We start from the raw sequence: 16,050 nt of genomic DNA, 5'->3' as shown, positions 1-16,050 counted from the left end.
CGCATCACATGTGACGTCATAGAACCATGACTTGAGACGCACCATTTGTCTCGTGCAGGATTTGCGGTATAGTTTGGAAATCACATGCAGCATATCGTGATAAGAACAAAGACACTGTTGTAACACCTGACTGATTAATAGTTTTGTCATTAAGTGGTACACATTGGAAACAGCTCTTCTCAACGTACATACTTCTCTATATGTTTGTATGGTTTGCGTTTCTTATGGTGGTGAGTATCTATTTGTTATTCACACTGAAGCCTTCTCATGACATGCTGCTAGACTTTCACCGAGTAAAGTTTTAATTAAGACACCATCATACTTCATAATTTCCTCAAATATCCTGAGGTGAGGTGAAATTGGGTTAAACGTCGCGTCCAAGATTATTGCACTTGTATAGCAACGTGTGTGTGTGGCTTCTTGTACTAGTCCGGACTGATGCCGATTTATAGTGCTAGCACACTGAGATACCATGCCGCAGTTTAACATGAATACCCCACTCAGACACAGTATACTGATTCCGAGCTGGCCAGTCGTTGTTTTAGCCCCTTAATGCCACGCGCCAGACAGGGTAACAACAAGTACCATCTTTTAACGTCTTTTGGTATGACGCCGCTGGGGATCAATCCCCGGACTTTACGTTCTGCCGGCAGACGCTCTACCACTAGACCACGGAGGCGATCAAATATCCTGAGAATAAGACCTATCAATAATAGACTTGTAATAGTGTTCCTAGTATTGATGTTTGTTGTTCACATTTCACTCCGCTACATGATGGTATTCCCACATTCAATGGCAACACACAGTGGCATACAACTTGAAAGCTCAAAACAGACTGAACACACACAAGCACATTCCATAGACCCAAACTTTGGATACACAACCATCGTCAAATAAACATTTCTTGTTTGATTCACTTTATGCTGCAAATCAAACTTTTTTTGCCCGTCAGTTGATTTCATACAAATGTCACAAGTGTTCAATTGTTATTTATTATCCATTTAGTCTAAAAAGATAATAGTTTTGGTTCTCAGGCACCACCTGCATCATCCTAAAGTCTTAATTTCCATTTTAAAAATATATCATACTTCAACACAATGCACACAAAAAAATGAAAATGGGAACAAAAAGGAAACATGAAATGAACTTGATGATCATGAGGGCAGTGCCTGAGAACAAAGACTATTATTTTTTTAGCCTTAGATCACAGTACATCACATCAAATCTAATCCATGAGTTCCAGTTCTCAAAAACAGTACAGAGCTCTCACGATTTCAACTCCCTCAGACAGAGATAATCTAGTGTTGAGTGTCATGAATCAGGTCCACTGACATTGAAAAACACTCGTTGGACATCCGGGTTTTCTTCCATCTTTTAAATGAGCTTCTCCAGGACCTCCTGCTCCTGTGGCTGGGGGGTGACGGTGGTCAGTGGCAGGTAGTCCACCATGAAAGAACGGACGTCTACCTCACCCTCCAGCTTTCCCTTCACAGACATCAAGGTCGTCGGGTCACATATAAACTGAAGCAGAGAGGTTGCTTCAGAGAGTAATCTTTTGAAGATTGGTTTTAAAAGAAATTGATAGTCAAATATTTGTTTTGATTGTTGTTTTATGCCATGGTAGGCAATATTCCAGCTGTATCATGACAGCCTGTAAATAATCAAGTCTGGGTCAGCCAATTCAGTGGTTGATATTATGAGCAACAGCTCATGTCATCAGGGCGGGATGACATGTGACAAAGACACAACGAGTGAGTGAGTGAGTGAGTTGGGTTTAACACCACTTTTAACTGTATTCCAGTTATATCAGGGCGTGTCAGCTTAATGTCAGGGGAAAGCCCGAAGTGATGCAGGTCTCAATACGGTGAAACCCACGAACATGGGTATGCCGCTGACAAAACCTAGAAACATAATAGGGGTGAAACAGGATTCGAACCCACAATCATAGGTTTCTGGCATGCCCAAGGGACGCAACTCTGCACAGCGTATCGCTGCACCTTAGACGACTGGTTACCTCTTATGACAAGCAATAGGAAATCCTACATTCATTGAATTCTTTCTCAATATCCTTCATGTAAATACCAGTATATAAAATTACAAACTTTCAAATGATATTTACCTAAGGATTGCTAAACAAATGAATTTGTGAGGAAAAAAGACACTACTGCCATGAAGATGTGACTGTTACCTGATTCTTAATGCTGCTGTAGGCTAAACAGTATTGGCCATCAATTTATTAAACTGAACTCATGTCATTGGAAAATAATCCTATCCTTGTTTGGAAACTGAAACAGACCATCACTGCCAACTCAGCTTACTTTAAGAAAACTTTCATCCATCTCATCCTTCTCTGTGGTGACATCTTCGGCCCCAGCTTCAATAGCAACATCGACGTACTTGTCCATGTCAACATTCTCCTCCGAAAGAGTTGCCATGATGATACCCTTCTTGTCAAAAGCATGTCTTGCCATGCCTGATTCGCTAATAGAAGCCCTGAAATTGGTTGGTTTGTTGTTTAACGCCACACTCAGCAATATTCCAGCTATATGACGGCGGTCTGTAAATAATCGAGTCTGGACCAGACAATCCAGTGATTGATATCATGAGCATCGATCCACGCAATTGAGATCGATGACATGTATCAACCAAGTCAGCGAGCCTGACCACCCTATCCCGTTAGTCGCCTTTTACGACAAGCATAGTCGCCTTTTACGGCAAGCATGGGTTGCTGAAGACCTATTCTAACCCAGAATCTTCACGGGTAGAAGCCCTGAAATACCAAGAAGAACATCTCATGAAGATCTGGGGTAGAATGGAATAAAAAGCGACTATGCTTGTCATAGGAGATGACTAATGTGATCGGGTGGTCAGGCTCGCTGACTTGGTTGATGCATGTCTTTGTATCCCTATTGAGTGGATCGATGCTCATGATGTCAATCACTGGATTGTCTGGACTGGATTATTTACAGACCACCGTCACATAGCTAGAAAATTGCTGAGTGCGGCGTTAAACAACAAACAAACAAACCTGCTGCAAAGCCATCCTTGAGATACACATTGACATAGTTCTGTGTGATTTTAGTCTGGTACTCAATCCTTGCCTCCATGTTGGGATTCAGGGCACAGTGCTTCAATAGTTAAGAATATATACTACTGTGACAGGATGTTAGTGGATGGAGCCTATGTGTATTAATACCTATTGTAAAATATATTTTTGTGAAATACAGCATTAGAAATTGGCACTAGTCCTGTAGTCCTTACCAAATTGTCCAATAGTTAAGGTATCATAAGGACCAGTAGAAATTTGCCATTTTTAATGGTTTGCTATACGTTATCATTATAAGGACTAGTGGATTATAAATGTTTGGTTTCTACCATTGAAATACATACCCAAACCTCTTGATAATATTTTGAAGGTGGTTCTTTGTTTTTGTGGGCTTGGCAGTAAATGCTTCAATGATGAAGAACGTCCCACAAGGACCACGTCCTTCGAAGAGGACCACGTCCTTCGAAGAAGACCACAGAGGAATTGTCTCGGGCCTTTGCCTGCAAGTAGCAGAAGAATAACTCTGAGAAATCATCAACACAGGCACTGTTGAACCAAAACGTCATCAACGTCCACTCTCAGGTGTTGTATATTAACAAAAACATATCATGCATATTTGTCTGCTATCCAAATGAACACAGGGTAGAACCTTATCCTACAGCAATCATTCAAATACAAGGAAATATGTAATACAACCTAAACAAATCTCTGTAACACCCCCCTCCGCCCCTACAGTAACACACACACACACAAACACACTCACAGTAATACCCTAACCAGGTCCCATGCCACACACAGTACAACCCCACCTACACACACAGCAGCACTCACAGTAACACCCTAACCAGGTCCCATGCCACACACAGTAAAACCCCACCTACACACACAGCAACACTCACAGTAACACCCTAACCAGGTCCCATGCCACACACAGTACAACCCCACCTACACACACAGCAACACTCCCGCACTCACAGTAACACTCACAGTAACACTCACAGTAACACCCTAACCACACACAACCCATCCCCCACACGGTACAACCCCACCTACACACACAGTAACACTCCCGCACTCACAGTAACACCCTAACCAGGTCCGAAGCCACACACAGTACAGCCCCACCTACACACACAGCAACACTCCCACACCCACAGTAACACTCACAGTAACACCCTAACCAGGTCCCATGCCACACACAGTACAACCCCACCTACACACACAGCAACACTCCCGCACTCACAGTAACACCCTAACCAGGTCCCATGCCACACACAGTACAACCCCACCTACACTCACAGCAACACTCCCACACTCACAGTAACTCCCTAACCACACACAAACCATCCCACACACAGTACAACCCTACCTACACACACAGCAACACTCCCGCACTCACAGTAACAGTAACAGTAACACCCTAACCAGGTCCCATCCCACACACAGTACAGCCCCACCTACACACACAGCAACGCTCCCACACCCACAGTAACACTCACAGTAACACCCTAACCAGGTCCCATGCCACACACAGTACAACCCCACCTACACACTCAGCAACACTCCCACACCCACAGTAACACTCACAGTAACACCCTAACCAGGTCCCATGCCACACACAGTACAACCCCACCTACACACACAGCAACACTCCCACACTCACAGTGACACCCTAACCAGGTCCCATCCCACACACAGTACAACCCCACCTACACACACAGCCAGCAACACTCCCGCACTCACAGTAACACCCTAACCAGGTCCCATACCACACACAGTAGAACCCCACCTACACACACAGCAACACTCACAGTAACACCCTAACCAGGTCCCATACCACACACAGTACAACCCCACCTACACACACAGCAACACTCCCGCACTCACAGTAACACTCACAGTGACACCCTAACCACACACAACCCATCCCCCACACGGTACAACCCCACTACACATACAGTAACACTCACAGTAACACTCACAGTAACACCCTAACCAGGTCCCAAGCCACACACAGTACAGCCCCACCTACACACACAGCAACACTCCCACACCCACAGTAACACTCACAGTAACACCCTAACCAGGTCCCATGCCACACACAGTACAACCCCACCTACACACACAGTAACACTCCCGCACTCACAGTAACACTCACAGTAACACTCCCACACTCTCAGTAACACTCACAGTAACACCCTAACCAGGTCCCATGCCACACACACAGTACAACCCCACCTACACTCACAGCAACGCTCCCACACTCACAGTAACTCCCTAACCACACACAAACCATCCCACACACAGTACAACCCTACCTACACACACAGTAACACTCCCACACTCACTGTAACACTCTAACCAGGTACCATCCCACACACACAGTACAACCCCACCTACACACACAGCAACACTCCCACACCCACAGTAACAGTCACAGTAACACCCTAACCAGGTCCCATGCCACACACAGTACAACCCCACCTACACACACAGCAACACTCACAGTAACACCCTAACCAGGTCCCATCCCACACAGTACAACCCCACCTAGACACACAGCAACGATCCCACACTCACAGTAACACTCACAGTAACACTCTAACCAGGTCCCATCCCACACACAGTACAACCCCACCTACACACACAGCAACACTCACAGTAACACCCTAACCAGGTCCCATCCCACACAGTACAACCCCACCTAGACACACAGCAACGATCCCACACTCACAGTAACACTCACAGTAACACTCTAACCCGGTCCCATCCCACACACAGTACAACCCCACCTACACACACAGCAACACTCACAGTAACACCCTAACCAGGTCCCATCCCACACAGTACAACCCCACCTAGACACACAGCAACGATCCCACACTCACAGTAACACTCACAGTAACACTCACAGTAACACTCACAGTAACACTCTAACCAGGTCCCATGCCACACACAGTACAACCCCACCTAGACACACAGCAACGATCCCACACTCACAGTAACACTCACAGTAACACTTTAACCAGGTCCCATCCCACACACAGTACAACCCCACCTACACACACAGCAACACTCACAGTAACACCCTAACCAGGTCCCATCCCACACAGTACAACCCCACCTACACACACAGCAACGATCCCACACTCACAGTAACACTCACAGTAACACTCTAACCAGGTCCCATCCCACACACAGTACAACCCCACCTACACACACAGCAACACTCACAGTAACACCCTAACCAGGTCCCATCCCACACAGTACAACCCCACCTAGACACACAGCAACGATCCCACACTCACAGTAACACTCACAGTAACACTCTAACCAGGTCCCATCCCACACACAGTACAACCCCACCTACACACACAGCAACACTCCCACACTCAAAGTAACACCCTAACCACACACAAACCATCCCACACACAGTACAACCCCACCTACACTCACAGCAACACTCCCACACTCACAGTAACTCCCTAACCACACACAAACCATCCCACACACAGTACAACCCCACCTACACTCACAGCAACACTCCCACACTCACCGTAACTCCCTAACCACACACAAACCATCCCACACACAGTACAACCCCACCTACACTCACAGCAACACTCCCACACTCACAGTAACACCCTAACCACACACAAACCATCCCACACACAGTACAACCCCACCTACACTCACAGCAACACTCCCACACTCACCGTAACTCCCTAACCACACACAAACCATCCCACACACAGTACAACCCCACCTACACTCACAGCAACACTCCCACACTCACAGTAACTCCCTAACCACACACAAACCATCCCACACACAGTACAACCCCACCTACACTCACAGCAACACTCCCACACTCACCGTAACTCCCTAACCACACACAAACCATCCCACACACAGTACAACCCCACCTACACTCACAGCAACACTCCCACACTCACAGTAACACCCTAACCACACACAAACCATCCCACACACAGTACAACCCTACCTACACACACAGTAACACTCCCACACTCACCGTAACACTCTAACCAGGTCCCATCCCACACACAGTACAACCCCACCTACACACACAGTAACACTCCCACACTCACAGTAACACTCTAACCAGGTCCCATCCCACACAAAGTACAACCCCACCTACACACACAGTAACACTCCCACACTCACAGTAACACTCTAACCAGGTCCCATCCCACACACAGTACAACCCCACCTACACACACAGTAACACTCCCACACACAGAAACACTCTAACCAGGTCCCATCCCACACACAGTACAACCCCACCTACACACACAGTAACACTCCCACACTCAAAGTAACACCCTAACCATCCCATCCCACACACAGTAGTACCCCACCTACACACACAGCAACACTCCCACACTCACCGTAACACTCTAACCAGGTCCCATCCCACACACAGTACAACCCCACCTACACACACAGTAACACTCCCACACTCACAGTAACACTCTAACCAGGTCCCATCCCACACACAGTACAACCCCACCTACACACACAGTAACACTCCCACACTCACAGTAACACCCTAACCATCCCATCCCACACACAGTAGTACCCCACCTACACACACAGCAACACTCCCACACTCACAGTAACACCCTAACCATCCCATCCCACACACAGTAGTACCCCACCTACACACACAGCAACACTCCCATACTCACAGTAACACCCACAGTAACACCCTAACCAGGTCCCATCCCACACACACAATACAACCCCACCTACACACAACTACTTACAGCTGCTGCCAATGCAGCATCAATGGTAGCAGAAGGAACATTCTTCATCTTGGCATCAGCTTGTGAGCATTTTGTTTGGGGTTCGACACACCAGTAGCTGGAAAAATTAAGGATGTCTTTATTAAGGGTATTTAGCTTTTTTAAGCTATTTCTAAAATCTTAAAAATCACACTGTCAAAATGAAACAAAACAGGAAGTGAGAGAGTCAAAGAGCGAGCTTTCAAAAGGATTTGAACAGTATTCCAGTTTACCACTACAAGCTACAAGCATGGCTATGATGCTGACAAACCTTGAAGCATCATCAACATTTTCAGGGTTAAGTTTGTCCTTAGAAAGAATTGCTAAAACTTATCATAATCCTGACCATGCCAAGATATAACTGTAATACTGTTAAAAGCGGCGTTAAACCCAACTCACCCACTCACTCATAAGCCTGACAAGTACAGTTTGAAATGGTTCCAGCTCAGTGTGTCTTCCCTGATTCCCACTTTACTAGAGCGAATGAATGCGTCACATTCTAACAATGCACTTATTTTCAGAAACATCACAGCTTGTCAGCTTTTTATCTGCTTATCCTCAAGAGACAAAGTTTATTGACATTTTTGCCAACCCAAAACACTGAGAAAATAAAAACAAAAAACAACAAAAATCAAATAAAAAATATTTTGTCACTCCAATTCAAACAAAGAAATAAAAAAATAATATGGAATCCTGCAACGATGTAACGAAACGACTTCAAAACTTATGTTTCTCACAAATCCTTGTATTTTAAAATGCAATTAAAAGTAATATGCATTATGGAGAGAACACATAAACTATTTGGTTTACATCAGCAATATTTTGCCATCAGACACTTTGTGTGTAAACAAGTGTAAACAAGGTCAGCTGTCAGGGTACAAGCACGTCACCAAAAGACATTAAAATATGGTACTTGTTGTTACCCTGCCTGGCATGGAGCAAATAGGGGATAAAGCAAGAAATGGTCGGCTCGGAATCAGTATACGGTGCCTGAATGGGGTTTCCATGTTAAACTGCGGCATGGTATATCATTATGGTGGATAATACACAGATGCATTGGTGGATCACGATTTTTTACTTCTCGATACAAGTACCTGTCACAGTCGCATGCTAAGTTAAAATTGATTTTAACCTTCAATGTTTCCTTTAATAACTGTTGCACAAACACCATATAGTCGTGAAAGTTTGTATTTTCATCCATGTCATACTCGACACTGCCAACTGTAAATCATCAGTGTGCTAGGTATTTACCATCCTGTCTATCAAAAAGATCGCTTACGAACCACAGATAAGATGTGAGGTGAAATTGGGTTAAACATCGCGTCCAAGAGTATTGCAGTTATGTGTGCATGCACATGTGTCTGTGTGTGGCTGCTTGTACTAGTCCGGACTGATGCCGATTTATAGTGCTAGCTCACTGAGATACCATGCCACAGTCTAACATGAATACCCCACTCAGACACAGTATACTGACTCCGAGCCGACCTGTCCTTGTTTTAGCCCCATAATGCCGAGCGCCAGACAGGGTAACAACAAGTACCATCTTTTAACATCTTTTGGTATGACGCTCTTCCACTAGACCAGAGTAAGATAAGAGCACATGCAAGTATTGTGATACCTATCATATCATGAGCAAGCTATCCTGATATATCTCAGATCGCACAGTTGCTGGATCACACAAGTCATGTAAGTGATCTCAAAATATTATATAATGAGTGTGCAAGTTAGTATAGTTTCACACAGCTTTTAGCAATATTCCAGCAATATATCTGCGGGGACACCAGAAATGGGCTTTTCACACAGTACCCATGTGGGGAACAGAACCCAGTGCTTCGGAGAACGCATTACCCACTAGGCTACCAAATACAAATATCATCTCAAATACAAAAGTAAGTAACATTAGGATTTCATACAACAGATATTTTCACCAAATATCAAGTCACTATACAACTGATTGAATTACTGATTAGAGAAGGAAGAACATATAAATGTAGCAGCTGAATCAGGCTTAATTTGAATCGTTCCTTGCTTCAGTTGCAATGGGAGCCACATTGAAAATAATTTTCTCACTTATTATTGATAATTAATATCTACCATTAATTGGTAGGCCAAAATAGACACTGATGCAAAAAAATCAACTGAAAAGAACCACCTGAACAATCGACTAAAAACTATGTATATTACATTTTGGGGACCTTGCTGGCAATAGCATGGGCGGATACAGAGGGGGGGTGCTGTGGTGCGCACCCCCCTTTTTATTTCGAAAATAAATCTTTATTTCTGTATAAATTACCACCAAAGACAATAAATACTGTAGCTGTAAAAAAAGCTGTATCTACCCATGATTAGTCATGAGTAAAATCATTATCATATTTTTATCATTTATCCTATCTTTAATTAAGATTAACAATAACGGGAAAAACTGCCAAATATATTGGTCAAGTTTAATCATTATTTAAGTAGTTCTATTTGGTTTTGGAACTTTTCAAGGGTCATTGTAAAAATATGTGTATTCCTATTTGAATACTCGTTTGATTGTTATAAAGTTACACAGTATTGCATCTATCGTCTGTTTCTAAATACAGTGGAACCCATCTTTGACTTGTGTGACATAATTGAATCATACCCCAATTGAATCATACCCCAAGTGCATTGTTATGCATCTGCACAGAGTGGTCAAAGTCCTTGTCACACACATAGTTTGCTACAAGGCAGAATCCAATACAGTTGAGACATCAGGTTGTATCCAGAAAAACTGTCTGATAATCTCAAGTATGGTCTTGGTAGGATCAAGGGATGTAGCTAATCCTAAATAAACATTAAACAAATGACATAATCTCTTCTACAGAACACTTGATCAAAGCCTGCCCCACCTTTGATGTTTATCATCTTGTTACGCTCACAACAGCTCATTAGCAAGATGAACTCAATGTCAACTCATGGTGGATTAGGGATTAACAGGGCAATTAGTGTCAGGTGGGTATTATCACTTGCAATTATCTGTTAATTACTTAATTGAGTAGTGACAGCTTAGTTAGTTTCCAACCACACTGACAAGTCAGTTTACAGTTTACTAGTAACATGTTTCTGTGGACCAAGGAAATGTATCTTGCCAGATACTTAAAAAGTTCTACTCATAAGTAATAAAATAATGTCAGTTTTGATATGCAATTCTCCCTTCAAAGACATTTAACATTTGATATACATAAACTGTCTGTTGAAACTATGATGATGCTAATATACAAGTCGCACAAAACAACTAATTCCTATACTGGTACCTAGCCAAACATACATATTTTTTATACGCGTATGCACATGCTTGTACATATATACCTCTACTGGCACATCACACATACAAACAATCATTAGATGGATGTAATGGTTCAAAAATATTTTACATACACAAACAAGTGAACAGATTCTGTAATAGCATGGTTAATATTGGGAGATGTTTAAGCATTTCCATTTTCACAGAATCGAAGGCATATCCTTTCAGGACTCAGATCAGCTTGTAGTGATTTAAATTCACATAAAAATGATTCATGTGAAATGACCTATCCCGCATGTGTGGCACCTGTTATAAAAATACCATTCATTACTTATATGTGTGTGACAAATTATGCTATTATTAGAAATAATAGGTATTATTATTATACAGCATGGATATTAGTGATTTAAATTCACATAAAAATGATTCATGTGAAATGACCTATCCCGCATGTGTGGCACCTGTTATAAAAATACCATTCATTACTTATTTGTGTGTCCAAATTATGCTATTATTAGAAATAATAGGTATTATTATTATACAGCATGGATATAAGAAAGCTTTATATGGAATTGTTGAAAATTATGTACAGGAAAACAATGAAATAAATCAATCAATACATGCATTTATCTCAGAATAGATTTAATCAATATGGACTTCTCCTTCATTACCTAATTATAATCAGATGATTACATTATTGCTCAACTGATAGTTTGCAATAGTATAGAATTAGTATTATATTATTAATTATTTTGTATTTGAGCATCATTTAGATAAGCCAATGAAAAAAATATATGTTTAAAACACATGTAGTAGAACATATTGCAATAGTTAAGACCCGAAAAGAAGTTATGTGTAGGATCCTCAAAATGGTATCCACAAGAGCAGGTTGTAGAATCATGTTGGTGTTTGTTGTTTAACTCTGCACTCAGCCATATTCCAGCTAAATGACGGTGGTCTGTAAATAATCAAGTCTGGACCAGACTATCCAGTGATTGACATCATGAGCATCCATCCACACAATTGGGATACAATGACATGGATCAACCAAGTCAGCGAGCCTGATCAGCCGATCCATTAAGTTATCTCTTACAACTAGCATAGGTTGATCATGTTGATGGGGACTAACTTCAACCTGGAATCCCCATGTGAGTATGTATGCGGCTGTTAGCTTTGTTTGATGTTTAACGCCACACTCAGCAATATCGCAGCTATGTGGCAGGAATCAAACCTGCATGGGTCTTCAGCACGAAGAGTGAACGCTTCAACCACTAGGCTACCCCACCACCCAAAATTCCCCCATGATAAAGTTGTCATCATGGTTATTGTTCAGCTAGTTCAAGTGAAAATGTTCATACCCTTAAAATGTCTTATCTTCCACATCACGATGATCTCTGATGCAAAACTTCCCTGTCATTAAAGCTGTTCTTGATTCTTCACATCTGGAAAAATATGTTGAGGCTATTAATCATCTCACAGAGTAAAGGGAGTATATGAAATAAGACAGTGAGTCACATTAGCATACAAATTATCCAGTTAAAGTAAACATATTTCTTCATTATATACATAAGCAAATACTAACATATGATAGACAGGCTACTTGTTATATAAAAATATAATTATATCCTGATACATTTACTTACATGTTGGCTATGAAAGTTAATGTGTCACATGTGACAGGCTTACATGTGGTAAATTACTTTAATACGTGATCATTGTAATATTCACATATTCCTTACCTTAATGTGTCACTTCAGCTGCCAGCATTACCTCAGCTGCAATCTCAATATTTGGCCAATTTTGACGAAATGACCGATCGTTTTCAGTGTATAAGCTGGGCCTCGTCTTTAATATAACTTGGCGCAAGTTGACGACGCGCATAGAGAGCCGGGAACCAGCTTATGTCGTGTTAAACTGGTTCCGGGCTCCCTATGCGCATCGCCAACTTGCGCCAAACAATATTGTGATATTAGAGACGGGGGCCCAGCTTTGTGTTAACCCGGAACAAGCCAATTTACCCATATTCCCCTGCGGTCCAGGGCGCCATTTTAGAACATGGACGTAAACAAACCTCGTGTATCGATATACACTGTCATGCTTGATTACGATAAGCTTACCTCGTGTATCGATACATTGTTCTCATTCACCTCCACCACGGAAATGCCGGCCGAAGTTCCTCTGAGCCATCCACAACGCGGAAGTCAACAGTATTTGGAAAGGCGATTGGCAGCAAATGCGGATGCCAGGTACGTAGCAGGGCTTCGTGACCTTATGATTTCCGTGCAGAGATCTTATGGAACGGATTGATTTTGATATTTTCCTGCTCTACATACTTTACCGTAAACGCCAAGGGTCCTTTTTTTAGTATTATGGTCAACTGTTTGTTATGACGATAAGGATTTGCATAAGGGGCGTAATGGATTTGTGGTCAAAACAAGATGATCCAAATTAGATCCGCTTTTTATAGATAATGAAGAAATGTACAAAGATCTAGGAACGATTATTAACTCTAAACTTTTGTGGGATGCTAATACAGACTATAATTTACAATAATGGCCACCAAAGACTTTACTTTTTTTACGCTTAACATATTTTTATAATTACACTGTTATGTCCTTGTTTTGTATAAGCTTCATAACTAAATAATTCAATATTTCATTGAATGACTCTGACCTTGGCGAGGATCTTTTTTCCAACAAGTGATTCCCTATGTAAAGTGTATGTTGAATGACCCAATAATTGTTTGACAGTTGTTAAATATGGGATTATGTTTTATCTCTGAATGTTTGGGATGAAATATTTTAATAAGGACAGTTCTAAGTTGGAAACTCAACTGGGGCCTTTTCAATTGAATTCAATGTACAGCATGTACAGTTTGGATAATTCTGTAATGTGAATGCTACTTATTTTTGCAGAATGTCTGGATGAATGAATGAGTCAGTCATCTGCACAGCATCAATGGAAAAAGGGAAGCAATGAGGAACAAGAGAAGAGTAGCAGTGAGTGGTAAATATTTGAAATTATTCTGTTTGGTTCATCATGTTCATGTAGCTATTCTGCAAATATTTTTTCAGTTTGCTTGTTCTTTATCACCTGTTGGCATGGATGGCCTAATTATCAAAGGCACCACAACTTGCTGTGCATAGTTGCATCTCTTGGGCTTGACAGAAACCAATGGTCGTGGGTTTGAATCGAGGGTAGCATCATACACTTGCTTGTGGGTTTCATCAAAGTGGTAAACATGTAAGACCTGCATCACTTCGGGCTCTCTTCCCATTTCACTCATTTAACACCACATCCAACAATAGTTCAGCTAAATGACAAGGATTATAAATAATCAAATCTCAAATCCCAACTAGGCAAACCAGTGAGTAATGTTATGAGCTCGATCCAGACGCACCGATGATGACTGTTATGGACAACATCCCACGTTATTGGGTACGATTACGAGCGATCAATGAGCCCACTTGCTACCTCATCTATTACTTTGGCTTGTATGGGAAGCATTTTTAAGAGATGTCAGTTAATGATTGTTTCAACTCATCAGCATGGAACAATATATATCTCAAATGTTTGGTATATAACAAAACTCAAAGATGATAAATTAAGTGAATTTGCTGCCTTTTATCTGTAAGTACATGTTGCAACAATTCTTTTCTATTGCTACAATCTTTATACATAATTTTGCAGAAACTGAAGTCCAGCTTGAGATACCCGGATGACTGGTTGACAGTCTGGAAGGACCCTTCCAGATATCAGAAGTGATAGGCAGACAGTGATGAGGAGAATCCTGTTATTTCAATGGGGGCCTACCAAGAAGTTATATCCCAATTGACACTGGGACACACTCACAAAGGCTGGTCTGGCTAATGTGAGAAGACCAACCAATGCCAAGTCGGAGTGGGACCCTTCAAGGACGTTGAAGAAATTATTGTCTTTGGCCATGTGGTAATCACTTGAAAGGAATGATGTTTGCGACTACTTGTCTATAAATGTGGACCCAAACACCAAATAGAATGTTCACAATTCTACTAACACAATGCAACAGGGATAGAGCCGATCTGGCCTCCCCTCATCCTGGTTCCTGTTTTTCCATGGCAATATAGAAGGGAAAGGATATTTGAGGGCAAGTAACTCTGAACTGGTGAGCATGGTCTGCTTATGCTTTCAAGCGAACAGTTATCCCACTCTGTTATGAGTATTGAAGAATAGGAGGAAATTGCATACTGCATCAGGAACCATCATGTGAACAATGTTCAGTGTGTGATATAGGCATATAAATAAAAGAAATTGATAATTTGTTTGTTGTTTATGTTTCTTTAGCCAGGTGTGTAAATGGGGATTTTCCAATATTTTGCCTCAGTTTGATAGCCACAGTTATCGGATGAAACCATGCATTGCTTGGACATCTTTGGAATAACACATTGATCTGCTATGTCAAAGGTCAATGTCATAGCCAGACAAAAAAATTGTTAATGGCCAAACTCTTCCTTAGGGCAGGGATAGAAGTTGGCAACAGGTCATACACTTACTTTTTACCCCCCCCCCGGCATATAATACGGGGTGATATAGCGATCAGCCAGTCTGTCTGTCCGTCCGTCCATCCGTAATCATTTCCTTTTCCAGGGGAAGGATTCCCAAACCATTCAGTGTATTTGATCGAAACTTGGCAAATCTATCAGGCACATACTGAAGTGGTGCTTTTTTGGTATTTTGGGATTTTTCTAAAAAAAAAGTTTTTTTTTTTTTATGGAATGACGTTGGACATAGACTCAATTGGCGATGGGGTTCGTTTCCGGGGCAGAATTCAAAAACCATTCAGTGTATTTGATCGAAACTTGGCAAAGCTATCAGGCACATACTGAAGTGTTGCCTTTTGATATTTTGGGATTTTTCTAATTTTTATTTTTTTAAATTTTTATCGAATG

At 41.9% G+C, this 16,050-nt stretch overlaps 1 protein-coding gene and 1 long non-coding RNA gene across 2 annotated transcripts; one reads left to right on the top strand and one right to left on the bottom strand.

Moving 5' to 3' along the window:
• Window positions 1-984: 984 nt before the first annotated feature.
• Window positions 985-12,983, bottom strand: LOC139464277 (translational activator of cytochrome c oxidase 1-like). The gene is made up of 6 exons (XM_071245799.1): window positions 12,862-12,983; window positions 12,481-12,564; window positions 7,837-7,933; window positions 3,391-3,546; window positions 2,319-2,493; window positions 985-1,521 (listed from the first exon to the last, which is right to left on the bottom strand). Exons 3-6 carry the CDS (start codon window positions 7,875-7,877, stop codon window positions 1,375-1,377), a joined length of 519 nt encoding a protein of 172 aa, XP_071101900.1. The 5' UTR covers window positions 7,878-7,933; window positions 12,481-12,564; window positions 12,862-12,983; the 3' UTR covers window positions 985-1,374.
• A 51-nt stretch (window positions 12,984-13,034) lies between these two features.
• On the top strand, window positions 13,035-15,468 carry LOC139464278 (uncharacterized). Its single transcript, XR_011653100.1, has 3 exons — window positions 13,035-13,368; window positions 14,038-14,128; window positions 14,813-15,468. It is a non-coding gene; the product is annotated as an uncharacterized lncRNA (long non-coding RNA).
• Window positions 15,469-16,050: the final 582 nt, after the last annotated feature.

This window comes from Haliotis cracherodii, unplaced genomic scaffold, assembly GCF_022045235.1.
Source record: "Haliotis cracherodii isolate W230 unplaced genomic scaffold, xgHalCrac1.p SCAF_17, whole genome shotgun sequence".
NCBI lineage: Eukaryota > Metazoa > Mollusca > Gastropoda > Lepetellida > Haliotidae > Haliotis > Haliotis cracherodii.
This window is presented reverse-complemented; position numbering and strand designations above follow the sequence as displayed.